Source organism: Python bivittatus, unplaced genomic scaffold (genome assembly GCF_059951505.1).
Source record: "Python bivittatus isolate LINGU-HERP-01145 unplaced genomic scaffold, Pbiv_v1 ctg000220_np1212, whole genome shotgun sequence".
NCBI lineage: Eukaryota > Metazoa > Chordata > Lepidosauria > Squamata > Pythonidae > Python > Python bivittatus.
In genome coordinates, this window is record NW_028277048.1 from 31,805,286 (window position 1) to 31,822,399 (window position 17,114).

Below are 17,114 nucleotides of genomic sequence, written 5' to 3' on the forward strand. Positions count from 1 at the left end.
ATTAAGTGAACCCCATAATGAAAGTGAAATGAAATACAGAAAAGTGACAGATATCACTGGATTTCATACTTGTATTTATTTGATGAAAATAGCTACATGTTTTGAACACAAGGCCTTTAAGATAATATACAGAATAACCATAATTTTAAACATTAAAAATAGAGTAACAGAATGGACAAAAAAGAAAAATCAACTACAATTTCTAACTATGAAACATTAAGATGAATGAGAAACAGAAATGTCTTTTCTATCAGCCAGAAAACAAGTAACGGATTGACTAATTCAGAAGAGTGCCTTCTGTAGCCCTTGATCTAACTTCAAAAACCTTCTGTAGAGCGAATATGTGTCAAAAAGAATCTATAATATCCTGCTGCATTTGGAGGCAAGAAAATATCAGCACAGAAATAGAGAAGAAAGGGAAATGCCTTTTACATTGTCATGTCCAAACAACATTCTGATCTTCCACCTCCTTGATTTCAACTGAAAGAGATGGTAAAGTTCAGTGACAATGATCAAGACTCAATCCCAAACTCCATGATATTCTCACTCAATATCTTCTTGAAGATGTTAAGAAGTACATATTTACCAGTTAAATGAGTAATACATTAAAAATAAATCCACATTAAGCAGCATTCTCTTACTAGCAGTCTATAGATGTGAAGGCTTACACTGGTTTTTAAAAAATCTATTTTGAGGATTGATTTTTAAATTGACATCTGTCTTGCATATTCTGAAACTCTGGAATATAACAAAGATGCTTACAATATTTCTGACCATAACAGAAAGTTATCATTCATTTCCCCCGCCCCCAGAATTATGGTCTAATATAAGCAGGAGAGAGGAAATTAGATAGATAGATAGATAGATAGATAGATAGATAGATAGATAGATAGATAGATAGATAGATAGATTCATTCATTCATTCATTCATTCATTCATTCATTCATTCATTCATTCATTCAATATGCCCCTGCCCATCTCAAACATATGACTCTGGGGAGCTGACAGAGAATAAAAAAAAAGTTAAAAACCATAGAAAACAATATATAAGAAACATAGCAGCAAAGATAAAACCAACAACACAGTCAACATGACCAAGATACTGGCTCAACCACGTACTCTGGGCCCCAGACTTGGCAACAAAACCAGGTCTTTATGGCCTTACAAAAACCAATAGGGTCAGGCAAGTCTAAGGGAATGATGTTATGCTGAACTCCCAATGCTAAAGGAACAAAAGACTTATAAAAAAATTAGCCTGACAGCTAAAATTAAAGTTAAAAGTTATATCGGATTCAGATATAAAGGTCCAATAAGCAATGCTTTATGGAAATGAATATGAACAACTTGGCTATTCTTCCTTCTTGTGTGCACAGCAACAAAAACAGCTCCCAGGTCTGTTAAACCAGTGTTCTCATAATATCCCAACTGGTGAACTCCAGCTTAAGGGTTCTCTATAAAGCAGAAACACAAACCAATTTGCAGTTCTAGTTTATAGGAAGTGCTTTAATCAGTTCCCCAATTCAGATGTCACAGAAAAGCCATGGTTACATGAACTATAGTGTCTTTTATGCAGCAACGCACAAATAGAAAATAAATGCTTGAGTTTGTTTCTTATACCAGGGAATGTTTTTCTCTGAAACCAGTGTCAGCATGCTTTAAATTTTCTGTTGAACTAACAGAATCCAGACACTGTGCAATATTAGACAGTGAAGCTGTCAGCTTTTCTGGGTATCATCTTTTTTAATAAATATCTTCCTACTTAAACAACAACAAAATTCAGTTTTTTTGCTGTGTAAAATTCATTTAGTCTGTGCTTAATAGTGTGACCACGGTTTACTGTTAAATCATGGACTGAAATGAGTTTCAGTTTCATTCATATTCATCCAAGGCATATCATATATTGAGTAGGAAGAAAAAGCATAATAAAAATTGAGTAACAAAAACAAAACAAAACAGAATTTCTTAAAAATAATTGAATTCAGAGTTCTAGTTCCCATACCATATTACATATTTTGCAAGAACGTTTAATTATCCATATTTCTGAAAGTTAACCCTACCTGTGCGTGTAGTTCCTCCTCCTGGTGGGGGTTTGGCAGCCATGTCATCCCACTTTAGGCATGCCCAGAGTAACCTCAACATGAGGCTAACCCCTGCCAAAGATTTTACAGTCTGAAGTCGGTACCTGGAAAAACACAAAAAGGAAATCATAGGCTGCCCACCTTCAATATCCTAAAGGAAACAGCCTAAATGCCATAGATCTCCTAAGGTAAAGTTCATGTTTTTCTTTCAGTCTTAGTTAAGAATGGGGTGTATTTTCATGTACACACACACACATACCACTAGCAGTGATTATACAGACCTATGCTATCACATGTTGAATTCTGCTCATTTAAATGCCAAGTTACAGAATATTTTTAGAATGGCAGGTCAACTAGGTATAGTTTTAGTGTCTTAATTATCCACTGAAACCAAATAATAAGGTGTTAAGTGTTCTTGTGATAGCTCTGATAACCCAACCAAAGAAGGTAAGTTATGAAAAAACACTATTCTGTAATGGCAATTTGAACATTATTTTCTATGAGTTCAAGTTTCTAGTATTGGTAAGCTCTAAATAATACTAGTGGCATATATTAGAATGTGAACCATGATTATTTTGAAAACTCTTAAGTCCTTGGTTACTGTTAAAATGAGGTTTATCCAGCAGAATCCTGTTTAATAACATAAAGGCAAACTTACTATATAAAGCCTTTTGCCTAGCCTAACAAATCTGTAGCCCTCCTGAAGTTGCTATCATTCCATGTATTCCAGCCACAGGACCAATTATGAAAGGAACGGGAATAAGTCCAAGCTCAGAATTGGAGACCAGAGTTTTCCACCCAACCTTGTGGATAATCTTAAAATATAAATTTTTGTAGTGTTCAGTTCTTTAGGCTGCATTCATTCTAAGAGGCTCAAGTTAAAAAGGATGTGATAAGGTTCCAGGATATTTCTAGTTTCTATTTTTTGGTCTCAGTGGGCACTTACTCAGCATATTTAATCCTTACAGTGGATACACTCTGCAGTGTCTCCTGCTTCTTCATCACTCCACACATCAGAGGCAGAAAAGTGCCAAATGTGCATTAGGTGCAGGGTGCCCTATACTGCTCCCATACCCTGATTGAGTAGCAGTTGAGAAACCTTTCTTTCTGAATACACATACAAGGAATATTATTCTCCTGTTAAATACAGATTCAGTGTCTAAGGGACAAAATAATAAGCAATTAAGATTTTAAAGTGATGACAATTAAAGTGCTGGATTATAATATATTTACAATGTATGCACAATAAAAACTTCTCCCACTCAATGTTATTATTTTATAACATTGTTATAACATTGTACCTCCAAGTGATACCAAAAGTTGGTCTTGGGGATGGATATGGCCAGATGTCCAAAGCAGGCTTAGCGGTATAGTTGAAACAGGGTACTTCTCTAATCCCTCCTTTTCTTGCCAGCTTCTTCAAATCATCACTGGGTAAAACAAATATGCTCTTTTTACTGCTTTTAGTAATAAACTTTCTGTAAGACGGCAATGCTGTTCCAGACCGAGTCTTTTTAGGTCTTGAAAATTTCATTAGTTTCACTTTGTCCCTTGTGGAATATTCCTTGCTGACTGTCATAGAAGTCACCAATGTTCCACCTGGTGTTGTCAAAGAATCAGTCACTGTTGTTGTAACCACAGTTTTACTATGCTCTTTTACAGAAATAACATCTGTACTGCTGTCTGCTATGGGAGTGGTAAGCTTTGTTACAGTGGTTGTGGTTGTAGTAGTTACAGTGGATATGGAACAGTTTTCAGTAGATGACACCACACTTTCTTTATCCTCCTTGATTGCTGATAGCTCTGACATTTTATAAATAGTTTTTGATTCTGTAGAAATAGTAGATGTGGTGGTCACTTCTGTCACAACAGCTTTTACTGCATTTTCTCCATTGATGTTTTTAACTCTATGTGTCTGCAGTCCATTCTGATCAGCAAAGTCATTACTCAAACTAGATTCTTCACATGAAATTACAGGTGAGAGGGCAGCTTTCTTAACACATGATGATTCAATTTCCATGCATTCTGTTTCACTACATATACTGTTCTCATTACAGGAATGGAAGGCTGGGATGGGTGCATCATCAACTGGACTAGACCTTTCAGAAGAATACTGCTTCCTTCCAGTGTCTTGAGCAGACTGAGATGTCCTGTCTTGAGGTAAAACACCATCTCGAGAATCACAGTCTGGACCCACAGAACTCTGTACAGAACACTCATTGTCTGAATTTCTTCTCTCATCCACATGTTCTGCAGCAATATCTCCATTCATAAATGGTTTTACAGATTCATTAGAGGGAAATGATTTACCCAGCAGATTGCTCTTATTAATATTATTGATTTTAGAGTCAATATTACTCTCGGCTTCTTCAATTACTTCTTTTAAGCATCCTTCATTTGGTAATACTTTGAAATCAGCATCTTTTCCATTAATCTGAAATGCTGCTGACTTTCCTCTTTCCATCTGGACATCATGTTCTCCATTTTTATTATTATTTTTATCAGCAATGCTTTTAATTTGATCAAAGCACTTGCTTATGGAAGTTGGAGGATCACACTTCGCCTGACCTAGCTTTTCACCATTTGTTTCTGTAATTTTAGAGTGTGTAATTTCATCAAGAATATTTTCTCCTATCACGTCAGGAATCTGGGCTTCAAATGCTTTTTCTGAAATAAGCTCAGTACGCAATGATTTTAGGCCTTCAAGGGTTCGCTTGGGATTTAATACAATCTTTGGTTCAGATGCATCTTCATTGCTTTTCAGTAGACTCATATTTATGTTATTTGCTTGTAGAGATACTGCTGCATGATGATCCTCTAAATTACAAGCTTCTACAGAATCACAGCCCTGATTTTCAGTTTTTAATGTTTCACTCTCTTTCTTAATGAAAGATGCAGTGTCTTTTTCACAGCTGTGTTCAATTCCCACTGGCTGTATATTATGTTCACTCTTGGGCTCTGTGATCTTTGTTTCCTCTGAACTTTTTTCATTGTCCTCTAATGCACTGCATTTAGTTGATTCTTTATTGTCTGTTGCCTGAGAATGTTCCATGGTTGAATTATCATTCTCTTTACTCAAAACTTTATTTTTCTCTATATCCACTGGTTCAGAAACACTTTCATGAGCATTCATTGCTATCAAACATTGAGTATCTGAGCACTGATCTGAAATGAGATCTGATTCTTCTTCTAAAAGTCTATTCAAGCAAGACAAGGATTGGATTGATTCACTGGTTTTATTGAGGTGAAGATTGTTAGGTGACAAACTGTCTTTAACAGGATCTTCAGATTGATTTGTACCTGAAATATGGATTCTCTTTTGTGAAGTTAAATCTATCTGTTTTCCATCTTCTGTCTTAGCTAACAGTAGGCCATCTGTATTCCTTTGTGGACTTGGAGGTTTACAATCTGAGGAATTAGCACTAGCTTTAAGCTTAATTCTTTCCAATCGCTGCTTTTCCTCTAATGTAAACTGTTTTACTCTTCTTTCAAGTAGTCCATCTAATTTTGATGTTTTAACTTTCCTTTTGTAACATGTCCTTAAGTGAAAACCTTCACTAACATTTATTAAATCTGCACTGATTGGAGTTTCTTCATATTTTGTGGAAGCATCCATTTTCATTTCATCCACTTCCATAGGTTCTTCCTTGATGTCTTTATCATTTTCACATATTTCTTTTTCATCTATAAAGAATAATTTTTAATCAGTAGGACATTTTATCAATTAACATACATACTGGCAAACCTAAGTCAGAGCTCCCCAACAGGGCACCTTCCAATTATATAACTTACTCCCATCATTATGTATAGCATCAACAATAGGCATGCTAGGTGGAGAATTCTGGAAATCTGAGATCACCCATTTGGAGTGAGTTCAGATTGAAGAAGGCTAATCTAAGTTGTGATTGATTACATATTCTTTTGCAATAGTATATGCAGATATATGGAATTAATAAAGTACTTTGTTTCTACCACTGAATAATTATTTTCTCTAGACTGTTTTCAGGAAATGTTACACACATAAAATTTTGCTCAACCGATGAAAGTTTAAATGTTTATTTAAATGGATAAAGTGCTTATTACCTTCCTTTGCATGATCTGATTTTTCAAAATGTCTATCAATTTCAGCTTTTTCTTCATTTAATTCATTTTCTTCCTTGGTTTGACTTTTCTTTGTGGTCTCAGAATTTTCAGTTTCTTTTTGGTCCTTTTTATGTGGTTCACGGAAGTTCTTTATTCTATCTTTCAAAGAATAATGCTCTACTTTTACTTTTGATGGATTTTTCCTTTTATCCAATTCATGTTGTTTTTCTGTGATAGCAGCAGTATTGTTCTTTGCTGATAAAAAAATATGTATATATTCACATGATTTTTGTCATCTGTCAGTATAAGACTCTCATAGAAGCATACACTTTAAAAGGAATAACTTTTAAGAGTATTCAAGATTATTATTTATCACACCCTCCAAACCTATTACTGTATTCAGAAATAGGACTACTACAATTACAGTATAGCACCTTATTTTTTTCCTGAAATGCAATTTTCTTCAATAGAAATGTTACTGACCATTTCCCAACAGGATCTCAACAGATGTAATTCACCAAACCCGATTACCAAAAGCATTAAAAAACTATTACCTATAGATTTTTATCTCAATAAAATCAGATTGTTATTTCTGCATCAGTAGCAACAATTATAAAATGACATTTTTAACAAGCTATTTTGTTTGCAAAAGGGATTCTGATCTTGTAGAGGCTCCCACTAGGAGAAACAGAGGTGATTTTGTTCATTTTCCTTCTGCTGCAGTGCCCATTCTTTCCCCCCATTCCAAAGGCCCCCTAACCTTCCAGAACAGCTTTTCTGGTCGTATCAGGAATGGGGAAATCAATAAAAATGATCTTCCATCTATGGAAACATCCTATTTGTCAAAGTCTGCTCTGTACAGCTTTGAATCTATTAGCTTGGGGTTAGGGTACATTACCAAAATCACAAATTTTCTTTAATTATAAAATTTAATAAAGTTAAATAGGCCAGCTGGAGAAATTCAACACTAAACCCAATTCCAGTAGTATGCTTCTTTCATATTTAGAAAATTAAGATATTTATGTGAATAATCAGCAATATTTTACTGCAAACACCAGTATTTAATTGATAGCTACAGAGTATTTTACAGATATGTATTTTAAATTTTCTCCTAAAATGCTTGCTACAACTAGAAAGAAATTAAAATGATATTACAACATTGCTTGAAAATACTGTGAAAACTGGTGTTTGATGTTCTAAACTTCACTTGCAAAAAATAATATTTCAAAATTCATAGCTATATTTTGTAAGCTGCCCATAGTCTGCCGGAGTGGTCAGCTATAATAAATTTAATGAAATAATAAGGATAATGATGATTTCCAACACTTACCGAGTAGCAACTTTCTATAACTGACATTAGTATTTCCAGGTAATCTGGGCACAAATCTATGAACATGCGTTTTACTAATCCATATCCATCCGCCATATCCTGTTACTCTATATTCTTCTCCTTTTTGTTTCCAGACCTATGAAAGGGTTTAAGTATATAGTTTTTAAAAACTTTTATATGAATTTGCAGCATCACACACACATAAAATATGACTTTTAAAGAATGTTTGAATTTTATTTTATTTTTTTGCTAGAAGTTAACACTTTATCCATTCAAGTTCTAAACAATTTTAGTTTTGCAATTTATTTTTTACAATGAAAAGTGGCATAACATTTTAGAAATAATTGGTTAGGAGTGCACATGCCCTTAGAGCAAGCTGCCTCTGCCTAAAACAGAAATCCTTTTCATCAGAATGAAAAGGTGACAATGGGGGTTATTGTTCAGGTTTCTTGAGCATAGAAAATAGAGCTAGCTTTAGAAAAATTAATAAAACTGTCTTCTTCTACTTTATGAATTCGGCTTACACTCAAACTGGCACTTAAGAAAGTTTATCTAAGGTTTGTTGCAACATCTGAATACATATGCCTTGGTTAACAGCCGTTCTTCACTGCCAGAGGTTGCTATAACAGGAAGATAGGAGCAGACATATGACTTGAAAAAGGCAAACAAGTAATGCTAAACCCTGATTTCCCCTTTGTTTCCTTGGAAGTTCAAACAATGTTTAGGTTCTCAACTCTGATTAGCTCAAACCATAACTGGCAAGATATTTAAAACTGAACCTTTGTCTTCTCATTACTTCACTAAAAGGACTGACCAAGAATATCCTCTCCTGAATATTGTGACTGTTAGCACTGAATGCTGTTTCAGTGGTAACCATACATCCACTCTTCATTTAGTGACTACTTCGTTAATGACCATTCACAAATATGAAGGTAATAAACAATTCACGTTCCAACCAATGCATGCTTTTATGACCAAATTTCATGTGCCTGACAACAACGCATGCCGGAATAACACAGGCATAGTTACGTGAGAGAACTTTATCTGAATGAGAGGGCAGCAGCCAGTGGTCTCTCTCTCTTAGTCATATGCTCACTTAGTGACCATTTTGCTTAACGACAAAATCTCTGGAATGGAACGCTGCCGCTAAACAAAGAGTGCATTTAAAAAATATGATACTATATAAACTGCATCCAAGAAAGCAGTAAATAAAGTTTATCTATTAGTTATAAATAAATAAGTACAAAAACTCATTACAAAGAAATCGGAAGCAGTTTACAAATCTAGGTCTGGATTCAAGCTAGAATAAAAACTGGAATAAATACAACCCCTTAAAAGCAGTAACACCATATGGTAGGGAGAGTTAACAGCCAGTATAAAAATAGGGTTTTTAAAAGCATGTCAGCGGGTTGGGCCCTGGTATACCACAGAGGCTAACTGAAACCACCAAAGGCCTACTTTCAATTAAGAAGTGACAAATCACATACACACATGGACACTGGGCTTAAATAAGCAAATTTACAATTATACAAACCAAGGGAACTGCATAGAATATAGTATGTACCACCACACTACTGCTAGAAGTACTTCTGCTCAGGACTCCAGTCCACTTGGAAGAGAAACTGTGTGCAGGCCTCTTAGTGATAGTGAGTTGGGTACTTTTTCCACTCTTTTTCACTCCTCTGAAATCATACTTACTACAGAGTAGGAAAATGTGTGGCTCTTTGGATGTTTTTGAACTATACTGGCTGGGGTTGCTAAAATACAGCAGAATCTGGAGGATTCATGTATTGCTTACCCTTTCTCTGTAGGAGTTAAATTTGGGGATAGTGACCACCTCAGTTTAAGAATTTATTACTATAATTCCCAGCAATGACCATGCTGGCTGGGGAACTTCAGACATTGAAGTCCACACACATAACAGGCACCTCAGCTGGGTATATAAAATACTTTATCTAATGTTTTTATTCCTTTCCTTCCTCCAAAAACATCTTTGTATAATTCAGGATGACTTTTAACAGAATTAAAGTTATCATCCTTCTTAGAAACTCACAAGCACCTAATCAAGGTGTTTTTGGTCTCTTTCTTTTTCTGGGTTTCATTTTATAAACAGCTATCATTCTGCTGACATCTCTCTGAGAACAGAAAAGCCATTTTTATTTTTAGGTGACCTTATTTAATTTCCAAGTTAAACAAGTAGGTTCTGTTATAATAAGAATAACCACCTTATTTTTCACAAGATGCTACATGCTTTGGAATTCCAAATTAAAAATTGGTGGAAGCTAATTAGCCTCAACTAAATATACTAATTTATATTTGATAACTTCCCCAAAATTGGATATATACTACAAATACTAAAATATTATTCAATGATGGATTATGAATGTCACATTTAGGAATTATGGATCATCTTTAATATTTCCAAGCTGCATTTTATTCCCTGATGTCCAAATATAAACAGAGATTAGAGTTTTTTTGGGATTTACTAATTAATTTAATAATACTATTTCAAGAAATTAATCTTGAATTTATTAGCTCAAGTTATTCACTACCAGTCTTCATCAGTTGATGTATGTTGGTCTAAATAACAACTTTTGCATTTTTAAGCAAAAAGAGGTTAATTAATTTGTATCTTCACCTAAGGTACCTTCCAGTTCTTCAGTAACTGGTTCCACTGTCAATCTGCTCATACTCTTTAGACACTATTTTCTAATATTCAAATGGAATCTGCTCTCTGTAATTGAAACCCATTATTCTGAGTTCTGCACATAGGAGTACAGATCTTGACCTCCTTTAGTTCAATCGTCTTTCAGGTATCTGATACTATCATATCCCCTCAGTCTTCTCTAGGAGAAATAATCCTAGTTTCTTCAGTCTTTCTTCACAGAACTTGTTTTTTTGTTCCCAGATCATTTTTATTGTCCTACTTTGAATTTGCTTAGGTTTACCTGAATTTTTATTACCATGGGATGTCCAGAATTGGATAAAATAGTAAAGAAATCACCTGAGTGTGCAGTACAAATATTATTTCACATGATTTGGAAAGTGTATTTTTATTGATGCAACATTTGCCTTTTTTGCAGTCACTTCACATTTCTTGTTTTTGGTTGTCAGTCTTGTACACTGGGCCTTATTTTTGTTTGTTTGATTTCCTTCATTATGAAGAACTGCATCCTCTGTCAACTCTTGTTGTAGTGCCACCTTTCTCTGATCTGAGAAACCTTCGCCCTCTCTTTTCAGTTGAAGTATGGTGACTCGTTGCTCCAATCTTCTGACTTTTTCTTTAGGGGGTACTACAAAGTTGCACTTCCAAATTATTTTCAGGCAGAAATACAAAGAAGCCCTAGGGCTTACAACTGTCAAGTTCTGTCTGTTCATCTTCACTTTTATTGCTTAAGATAGGAGAAATATTTTTTCTTCTCATTACCTTCTCTGGTCCTCAGGTTAGCCAACTCATTCTTGTCCTAAGAGGAAAAAGTTTGGCCAAGGATTCCCCTTAAACTCTCAGTGAAAGAACCTGGTAGCCTTATATTCCTTCTACAGACTCTGGTAGAAGGAATCCCACAATGGTAAAAGTCACCAACAATTGTTAACAATCAGCTCTCAGGTCACACGCCTTGCAAACAGCAGTTATTCAGGAGACGAGCCTTTTACCCATCACAATTGAATACACAATCCCTCAGAACCTATTTTTTCCTATTCCCACAAAATGGGAAAATCAGAGTGTACCTGAATTCACAGCAAGCTTCACAAAAGTGGTTCTTATTCCCTATGGCTTAAAGACATTCCAATCCAGTATCTTTTAGATGCACTAAACTACAAACTCAATGGTCCCCAGCGCTCATGGCCATCTAATGGCCACCAGGTTAGAGAGGGCCATTCTAAATCCTCTCTCAAGAAATCACCCCAAAGATGCAGTCTAGTTTTTTGGTGATCTTTCTCTCAACTAAGAGAACCATAAATAAAGGCAATTCCTCCACTTGACAGGAACTAAGTGCCTTAAAATAAGCATGAGTGTCTGAATAATTCTCTCAATCAGATTTTACTAATACCAAAAAATATAATTACTTAATGACATTGTCCATTGTTATCTCCTTAAAATGTACTCTTGTCTGACTTTAGCTGAAAACAGTACTTTATGGTTAGACAAATTATTCTGAAAGCAACTCAGAACGAATGCCTATTATTACACAAATCCACTCAATCTAACAAAAGTGCTAGACTCAGATGTGCCTCTCTGGGGAAAAATCACATGGTTTTCATTTCACAAGTAATGAATTCGCATAAAAATGGTAAAGGCATCCTTGAGTTGAACTCTACTTCTGGTGACATCTATGCATCATGGAAGTTGTTTGCTATTCTGTTCTTCCAGGATTTTTTTTTTTTTCATTTCCCTGTCTAGTCTATAGCCAAGGAAATCCTATATGGTCCCTTATCCAAGTACCAAGCAAGGTCAACCTTGTTCTGAAATCAACCAGGTCATTTGAGTATTGTCACCTGCCGAATTCATACAACACCCCCCCCTTCAAAAACCCCCCCGACTAATCTGACTGCAAATAAAGGCGAGGGGTCTGTTAAAGACAGATTAAACCCAAGGCAATCCTTTTGTTTGGAAACAATAATGCACAAGATTTTGTGCCTGCTTATGTCCATCTTAGTAGAGGTAAAGAAAAATGGGAGCAATTTTATTCCATAATTTACTTTTCCCTCTTGCTCAGATTCTGGTTGTTAGAATTTCCATGTGCTAAGTTAAAAGTTTAATGTGCTTAATTTTGTGATCTTCTCAGCTAACTATTTAACAACCATCTATGTACCATGCTTACCAGAGTAAGAGAGAAAAAGATCACACACACCCTTTTGGGGATATAGGTTTGCCATTCCCAGCTGGATTCCTAAGAAATTGACCTCCACTCAGAATTCACTGGGGAGAAGAAAAAGGGTCCATCTAAGAATTTCCCTTAATGAACTCTACCACATTCAATATCAAAGATGTTTGGTGATCAAATGAGCAAGATTACAACCATAATGGAGTGGTATCAGATTACAGCAGCACTCCAAGTTCATTTAGGTCCCCTCTTTTGTTTATTGTATTACTGTGATTATTTCAACTAGTATTCCATTAATATTCACAGTCTTTTAAATTAACTCAAAGACCAGTAGCAATCTGCTAAAATGTATTAGTTTTTTAAAAAGAGAATAATGTTATGTAGAAATAATACCTGGTGTTTGATGGGGAATGTATATTTCACCCAGGTTGCTTGTTGCATGGTTTCTTCTTCCTCTTGTTTTCTCTCCTTTTTTTTCACCTTCTCTTTTTCTTCTCTTTCAATAGCTGTCATTCTGCGTAACCTAATCATAAGATACACATTAGAGCATTTAAAGCATGAGGCTGATCTAGAATTGTCAAATATTTTGATGTAGATCATTAGAACTGCTTTTATACACACTCTAATATGTTACCTGGTGTGACCCAAGGACTCCCTCCAAATGGGCAGCATAACAACTGGTTTAATTGCACATTCCAATATAGCCAGAGCCAATGCAAATTCTCTAGGTTTGCTGCACATCTGGACAGCTTTGATCCAATTAGATCTATTATTTGACAAAAATATGAAAAGTATTAAGTATATTGTATTCACTTAGCCATCTCCAACAACAGCAAAACAAAAATAATAAAACAGCAAGCAACAACTGCAATGATACAAAAAACCCTTGAAGTGCTGATAACTTAACCCTATCTTTAACCGTAGTCCTGGGTGTATTAGAGTACATCTACAGCATGATAAAATATAAAATCTGATGTTGTTTATTTTCATTCAAATCCCTCCTTAAAATCTACTTCTTTGTGATGTCTTTGGTATAATATCCTAGTTCCCTTCTCTGCAACAGAAGCAACTACCTACTGCTTTCATGTTTGCCTTATTTTCACTCCTTTTTTTTCCCCTTTATTTCTCCAGTGTTGAATGTTCAACTGAAAGCTCCTCAATTCTGGTGTGTTTTCCCATAATCTAATGCTTATATGCACAAAATACCTAGGAAAACCACAGATGTCTTTTTACCTGTGTGAAGCCCAGTTGGGATGAAGGAATGAGGAGGGGATGTTATTCTCTAGCTGAATTATTGTTAACCTTAGAGTGGATATTGTGAGAACCTTTGACCCATGGACAGAACCATTCCATTTGAACTCTCCAGCAGGACTCAGACAAAACTTGTGAGAAAGGTGACGCCTTTTGTCATGGTCTTCTCGGTGTTGATGTTTATTCAGAGCAAAAGAATTGGTAGCATATTGATTATGGTAGATGCGATACTTCCCTTCTTGACCCAGCTTGAAATAATTGCTGATGCTTCCTTTCATCACTATTTCCTTCTTGGTATTCATTCGGGAAATTTCCCCTTGGGAATTAACCACAAGCACCTTATTGAAGTCAAAACAAAACAAACAAAAGCAACAAAACTTAAGAACATTTATTCTTTAAACTTAAATTTTAAAGTTTTAAACAAGAAAGAGGCAAAATTCTGCAGCCTTTAGGAACTACCATGTTAAGAATGAGCAACAATGCTTACTATAGCATGTATCTGACCACACAGGTTTTGCCTCATTATTTCATTTTATTCCATTTCTGTATTATTTGTAAGCACTTAGAGCCTTTCTAGAATTCAACAGCATAAATATTGTGGTAATAAATAAACACCTGAATAAACCTCAATAATAAACTAAGCTTGCATTTCCATCAACATTTTTGGCCGAAACAACATAAGTGGATTCATGATCTCTGATAGCAGCACAATATTTCTGCATTCCAGAGCAAAGAAACTGAAATCACATGTTTAGGAAAATGAATACCATTCCTGACTCAGCAGCATACAAGTATAATAATAATTAAAAAATACACACACACACACACACACACACACACACACACACACACATGCATAGATGTTGATGCCATCATTGCTAGTATTGGGTGGCATTTCCATACACATTTACTTTTGATAGGTTTTGTTTCTTAACCACTATGTAACTATGTTCATTTGGCACTTCTAAGAATCAGAACACTTCTTGTTTTCAACACTAACACAAACCTCTTTGCCTTCTTTAAAAAGCTTATTTGCTTCATGTGCTGCAGCAGCAACCTGCTGACTTTTTAGCTGGCTGAGTTTGCTATCTGGATTTCGTAAGCGAGTGACCATTCGTGTTGAACCTGGAGTGCCTCTTCCACTGCTTGGAGATTCACTTCTCTCACCATTAGATTTATCTCCTATCAGATAAAAAGGTTTAAATAGGAACATACAAGTAAGGCAAATGAGTACAGCTACTCATACCATTTAAAACTAAAAACTAGCAATCAGCATATCCTAGTGACTATTAGCGTTATTTTTACCTAGGTCCTCTGAGTTCTGAGACCCTCCTTCAATGGTTTCCACTTCATCAGAATTCTTCACAGATTCGCTCTGCATAGAATTTGGTTCATTGCTACTGCTGTTTTCTGGATCAGACAAAAGTGCTTCAGCAGATGAATCAATGTTCAGATTAGGAATTGTCTTAGTTGTTTCATCTACAAAAGACAGCTATTTTAGGTACTTAGTATTACCTGAAGAACACTTCAAAATAGAACATTAACACCTGAAGTCAAAAAGCTGCAAAATGTTAATATGAATAAATTAATAATTATACATGATGGACACATTTAAAGCATATAAGGAACGATTACACAGAAGTACTATATCTTTTACTTTACACCCACATCCCTACTGGGAAAATAATTCTATTTCTTAATTTAGTTCCAATAATGATTTTTTTCCTTCCATTTCAACAAGCATATCTAAAGATCAAACTACGTATTTTGCAAAATTACCCAGGTTTCTTTCAGATTGTAGTACAGCAAGTATGATATTGCTTTAATGTTATGAGCATATAAAATTGCAACTAACCCCTTGCATGTACTCGGGAAAGAGAGCCATTCTCTGATGTATTGCTTTATATTATTTGTTCTGGTGGGCAAGCATGGAACTAGGGTTACTAAAGACTTGGAAGAACACTCCTAAGGAAGCCCTAGCAGTCATGGATAAAAGGAGAAGGAATAAAATAACATTTTCAACAACAAAAAGTGGTTTGTGTTGAACTTAGTGCTTTTAAAAATAAACACCAGGATAGATAGGATTAAAACAGTGTTATATTATTCAGAATTACAAGAATCCAGATAATGGACAACAAACAAACAAACAAGCTTTATTGTTCACTCCTAAAAGTGCATGCCCTCATCATACCAAATCAGACTATTCATGTGGTTGTAATATTCACAGAGTTACTTCAACCATATAAAATAATATTATGGAGACAAAGCTCCTCAGCAGATACATCATGTGAAACTAATAGAATGCTGTCCTTTCTGTACATTTCTATATTATTTTAGGCTGGAACCAGGGGGAGACAGGTGGACAGATGAGAAAGGAGATAAGGAAAGGCAACTTCCCACTGATAATATACTTAATATTAATTAGGGTTTATTTCAAGAAACTGTGTTGACAAGCCACCATCTGAAGTTGATGTCATAACATTAAACCTAGTTAATGTTATGACAAGCCACCATCTGAAGTTGATGTCATAACATTAAACCTAGTTAATGTTAGCAATTTAATGTGTCAGACAAGCGAAATACAAAAAAGAGGGAGTAATAGATGATTATCAAACTGGAGGCAGCTCGGCACTTTGTGATTAATAATCTTCCCTACCATGGTGACTCTATGATGTTTTAGTTTACAATTCTTATTAGTACAGGGCAGCAAGACTTTGGATTTTATAATCCAAAGCATCTAGTTGATATTTTATCGGAAATACCAGCATTAAGCCATCAGTTAGCATAACTAGCAAATATAGTAATGTGAAAGATGTTCATTAAACATCTTTAACCAATGTATATCAATACTGTACCAGAATTTATGCAGACTAAATTTGTGCCTTTGAATCAGTCTTGACTCCTGGTGACTGCCTGGAAAGGTTCCTGAAGTTTTTTGGCAATATTTTTGGAAGTGGCTTGCCATTGCCTTCTTTCTAGGGGTGAGAGAAAGTGACTGGCCCATCACCCAGTAGGCTTTGTACCTAAGGCAGGTCTAGAACTCCTGGTTCCTAACCTGGTTCCTTTAATCACTAAACCAAATTGGCTCTCTTATGCAGACTAAAACTGTAAAAAAATTCAGACACATACCAATCAAACTCCAATATACTCTGAACTTAATAACTATATAATGACAAAGAAACATAAGCAACATTCACATTAACTTTAGGAAACTACTAATTTAGTTCAAGACACAAAAAATATCTTTGTACCTGAAATATCCTTAAGGTCTTCTGATGCCAAATTTTTGTCTGCCACATTATCACCAAGGATTTCTGAATCACATCCCACTGTGTTCTTCCCTTCAGAAGCATCAGCCTCTCCTGCAGAAACATCTGTGATGCTGCTTCCAGGAAGTGATAGCACAGAGTTGTTTTTATCACAAGCATCTGCTGGTTCTATAGGAAATGCATGGTAAAAGTTCATAAAAAGTTCATTTTTAAAACTGGTTTACAAACCACATGAATTGAACTTGAACTGAAAATAAGTTCATGACAGCAGATAGCG

At 35.2% G+C, this 17,114-nt stretch overlaps 1 protein-coding gene across 5 annotated transcripts in view; it reads right to left on the minus strand.

Annotated features, from left to right (window-relative positions):
* The window catches only part of BPTF (bromodomain PHD finger transcription factor), a 91,957-nt gene that overhangs the window by 38,660 nt on the left and 36,183 nt on the right, over positions 1 to 17,114 (minus strand). For all 5 annotated transcript variants that reach the window (XM_025168141.2, XM_088138271.1, XM_025168139.2 and 2 more), the window contains exons 5-14: positions 16,820 to 17,005; positions 14,874 to 15,047; positions 14,575 to 14,750; positions 13,551 to 13,906; positions 12,952 to 13,083; positions 12,711 to 12,840; positions 7,492 to 7,627; positions 6,162 to 6,416; positions 3,380 to 5,762; positions 2,058 to 2,182 (exon numbers count right to left, since the gene is read on the minus strand). In XM_025168141.2, the coding sequence (XP_025023909.2) occupies positions 2,058 to 2,182; positions 3,380 to 5,762; positions 6,162 to 6,416; positions 7,492 to 7,627; positions 12,711 to 12,840; positions 12,952 to 13,083; positions 13,551 to 13,906; positions 14,575 to 14,750; positions 14,874 to 15,047; positions 16,820 to 17,005 (4,053 nt within the window). The remainder of the gene's footprint in view (positions 1 to 2,057; positions 2,183 to 3,379; positions 5,763 to 6,161; positions 6,417 to 7,491; positions 7,628 to 12,710; positions 12,841 to 12,951; positions 13,084 to 13,550; positions 13,907 to 14,574; positions 14,751 to 14,873; positions 15,048 to 16,819; positions 17,006 to 17,114) is intronic.